This window comes from Nicotiana attenuata, unplaced genomic scaffold (genome assembly GCF_001879085.1).
Source record: "Nicotiana attenuata strain UT unplaced genomic scaffold, NIATTr2, whole genome shotgun sequence".
Classification (NCBI taxonomy): domain Eukaryota; kingdom Viridiplantae; phylum Streptophyta; class Magnoliopsida; order Solanales; family Solanaceae; genus Nicotiana; species Nicotiana attenuata.
Genome location: NW_017685942.1, coordinates 985 through 5,450, shown reverse-complemented (window position 1 = coordinate 5,450; position 4,466 = coordinate 985). Strand labels below are relative to the sequence as shown.

The following is a 4,466-nucleotide window of genomic DNA, read 5'->3' as shown; positions in this document are numbered from 1 at the left end:
TTTGGGCACTCTTTCACCATAGTCTATTACCTCTTCCATATCTCATGCAAAGGCTCATTGGGTTCTTGTTTGAAAGCTAGAATCTCATCCCTAAGAGTCGCCATATGCCCGGGAGAAAAGAACTTGGAAATAAATTTCTCCGCCAATTCATCCCATGTATGGATAGATTGATTTGGCAACCTCTCTAACCAATCCAAGGCCTTCCCCCGTAGAGAAAAAGGGAATAGCCTCAACCATAAAGCATCCTCGGAGACATTTGTCTGTTTACTCCCCCAACAAGTGTCCATAAACCCCTTCAAGTGTTTGTACGCATTTTGATACGGAGCCCTGGTGAAGAATCCATGTTGCTCTAACAATGTGAGCATAACATTTGTGATTTGAAAGTTGCCTACCCTAATGCGGGGTGGGACTATGGCACTTGCGTATCCTTCATTTGGCAACACCCGGTATGGAGCCTCTCTTTGTGGAGGAGGGGCTGGAACGGGAACATTGTCTTGAGGCGGACGGCCTCGTCTATTTGCTTGAGGTTCAAGAGGAACCTCTTCAACTTGATCATCTTCCATGTCCACATCGCCCGTAGGCATGTTTTCAAGAAGATCATTGTTGTTGAGAGCCATTGTTCACCTAAAATTGTTTCACCGAAAAGATTAGTACACGAAAGGAAAAGAAGACAATTCACACACAAAACCAAATGTATAGCTAAATCCATTTTTAGCTCCCCGCCAACGGCACCAAAAATTGATCTCGTCCAAGTCACACCTCTATTTGAGGTTGTGAAACGGTCGATGCAATAGTAATATCCAACAGAATCGGGGTCGAATTCCACAGGGAGCTATGAGATTGGGATTTAGGAGTATATATTACGGTATATGAGTTTGAACTATCTTTGATTACACTTCCACAAATTTGGTTGGTTCTATAGCTAAATTAAACTAAGATTGCAAATAAGTAATTGAAAGTAAGAAATGGTGTTTTGTGGTGTTGTTTTCAAATATTGTAAAAGGCCTAGGGCTATGACATTCACATAGGTGCTTGCCTCACTGGTTGTAAACTTTAAAGCTTGTTTTGTTGGTCGGGGTGTATTATAGCTATCAACACTCAAGTACCCACTTAATATCTCTCGGTAAGAAGTAATTTTGCCCAATTTAGCTTTCTCAAGTCCAAATGGGTATTGAACCAATCAGTTGATAAAATGCTCAAGTCGGTTTTTACTATCTCTAGGTTCAACCCTTTAATTGGGACTATCAATCTCTTGATTTCATCCCAAATTCTTGTTAGCCAAGTTTCCTAGATTAAGTCTCTCTTTTTCAAGTAGAGACCAAGTCAAATAGGCATGAACTAATATTTGCAATCATTGATTCTACAATAAAAAGCAAGAATGGCTAAATAACAAACACCCAATCATAAATAAACCATAAATTAAACACCCATTAGGTTTACAAACTAGGGTTGGGTCACAACCCTAGATAAAAATCTAGCTACTCATAATGGGCAATGAAGAAAATAGAGAAGAAATGATAATTAAACTCATATTGAAAGATTAAAAGATAAAAATCCAATATTAAATCACTAAAGTAAGCTAAAGTTGCCTAAAGCAGCAAAGAAAAACGGCTACAGGAGTTTAGATATTCAAAACTTGACCTAATTTCGTGAAAGTAGTCTATTTATACAAAGCTGGAAATTTTGGACAAAATTGCCCCTTCAGAGGTTCTGCGGCCGCACAATTCCATGTGCGGTCCGCACTTCTTCTTCAGGCTTGACAGGAGCTAGGTCTGTGGCCGCACAATTCTGGGATGCGGCCGCATCTTGAGTGTTCTGCGGTCCGCACAAATCCTAGTGCGGCCGCAAAATCCCTTTCTGCGGATCGCACATTTCCTGAGTGTGGTCGCATAGCTAATTTCTGCGGCCGTGCAATTATTGTGCGGTCCGCATTTCTTTTTTAGCTTGAAGTGAACTCTCTGAACTTTGGCTCTTGAGTAGCTTTTGCGACCGCACTTTGCACTGGGACTCTACTGATTTTCTTTAACATTCTACGGCCGTAGATAAAAATCTGCGGTCCGCACTTGAGCTTCTGTGCCTGGTTTTTGTCCTTGTTCAGAATCACTCCTTCTTGAGTTGGATTTCATCTTTGTGGCTCATTTTCCAATACTCCTGGAATTAAGCATATTTCGTCAGTTTTTGGGAATACAATTAAATACTTTCAGACTAAAACGAAAGTAAAAAGGCGCTAATAAGTTGTCAAAATCTCCACTTATTAACTGTCAGAAGATTGAGATGTAGGAATACTTGGTAGACCATGAGGAATGTCAGTTTGAACACAGGAGGCTGACTTCTTGCTTTTAGTAAACTTGAAGCTTGCAGGGAACCCATGTAACATGTAGCACTTGTCCACAGTATGACCAGGTTTCTTGCAATACTTGCAAAAGACAAAAGGTCTTCCTGGAGTCAAAGTTGACTTCTGTATGAAAGTTATTTTGTAGTGTGAGGAGTTGAAGAAACAGAGAAAGAAGAAGAATCAGTTGAGAAGTTTGGAGTAGTAGATGGAGTTTTCCTTTGACTTTCATCCTATTGTAGGAGAGAGTAAGCCTTGCTAATAGGTGGCAGGGGATTCATGATCATTATTGCACTTTTCACAGTTGGGTAGGAGTTATTGAGCCCATTTAAGAACTGGAAAGCTCTTGATCTTCTATGAATTTGGGCAGGGCTTCACAAGAACATATAGGCCCTACATAGGAGGAGTTCAACTCATCCCAAAGGTTTTTAAGTTTGGTGAAGTATGTGGCAATGTCTGAAGATCCCTGAACAGTACCACTTATTTCTCTCTGAATCTGGAGATAATTGGATCCTTTGGATTGTCCAAATCTCTCATTGATATCAGTCCAAACTTCTTTGGCAGTTCTAAAGCACATAACACCGATAGCAATATCTCGAGATACAGAATTGGTGATCCAGGCTTTCACCATATCATTGCATCTCTCCCAGTAAGAATAATAAGGTGAATTAAGGCTAGGTTGATTTATTCTACCATCTAAAAGCCCTAATTTATTTTCGGCTGAAAGAGAAGCGATCATACTACTCCTCCAAAGCACAAAACCATGGCCATCAAATGGCACAGGTACCAATTGGCTACCAGGACTATCAGAGGGATGGACATAGAATGGATGAGAGGGATCGAGTGTAAAAGGTGCAAATCCCTCAGGCGTAGAAACTGAACTATCACCAGTAATACCCATAGTATGTACTAATTAGAGATAATTAACAGAAGAAATCTTTATTCATGCGATCTAAGAACAACTTAAAAATTAACGATATGCAAACAGGTAACTCATAAGATTTAAACCCTAAGATATATCAAAATAGTCCTGAAGTGTGTAGATTAGAGTGATATTACCAGCCTTCCTCTGAAAAACTCGAAGAAGTAAGGCCTTGTATATACTGCAGAAACCCTAGCTTGAATCGATCCGAAATTTCAATTGAATTTCTCGCAGAACTGTAACTCCTTATCAATACGAGTGTACTAGAGGACAATTTGAAGTAAAACCCTAAGCTTTTCCGGCCACAGATGAAAACCCCAATGGAATCCCGGATTTTAACCAGAAATCGACTTTGTTGGAATCTCTGAGTAAATCTCCATTGGAAATGAAGGTCATGACGCGGAGAATCGGAATTCCCGCTCTGACACCATGTTAGGATGAAGCTTAGACGAGCTATGGAGGATGAATGAACGAGAAAACCCTAGAAGGGCCGAGAAGAAGAAGAGAGAGACAGAGAGAAATGTAAAAGAGAAATAACCATCTATTATTCTTTATTCCATTGATGAGTATATGTATTTACAACAATAAAATGTATAATGGATAAAATAAAATGGGTAATGTGTAATTGGGCCCGGGTCCTATACAATTGTCTATTGGGCTTGTTATGTAGAAGGACTACCAGATTGGGCTCTAACGGGAAGTCCCACATTGGGGGATAAAGCGCTGCCTAACAAAGGCGACTCCATACCTAGGGACTCGAGCTCGAGACCTCTGGTTAAGGTTGAAGGAGTATTTACCACTCCACCACAACCCTTGCTGGTAAACGTCCAAATTATCTTTGTTCCTTTTGCGAGACGATTTGAAAAAAAAACTAATTCTTATTAAACATTATAAATTTTTAAAAATAGCGCGGGCTAGCCAATTTTAGGACTGTTAATTAAAAAATAGTCAGCATTTGCAAAGTCATTAAAAAAATAGCTACCACTATTTTACCAAAACATTGGAAAGTTCCAGCAAATATGCTTGATAATAGAGCTGCTACATATAAACTTCCAATATATTATGTTGGAACTCCAGCTCAGGGAAAGTTTCAGCATAATATGTTGGATTATGGAGCTCCTGCATATAAACTTCCAGCATATTATGTTGGAACTCTAGCACATTATGAAATTCCTGATGTCATATGTAAAAAATTCTAAGCTCCAGCATATT

General features: G+C 39.5%; 1 protein-coding gene across 1 annotated transcript; it reads right to left on the bottom strand.

Moving 5' to 3' along the window:
* Window positions 1-2,660: 2,660 nt before the first annotated feature.
* LOC109222172 lies at window positions 2,661-3,233 on the bottom strand. Its single transcript, XM_019386560.1, has one exon. It carries the CDS (start codon window positions 3,231-3,233, stop codon window positions 2,661-2,663), a length of 573 nt encoding a protein of 190 aa, XP_019242105.1.
* Window positions 3,234-4,466: the final 1,233 nt, after the last annotated feature.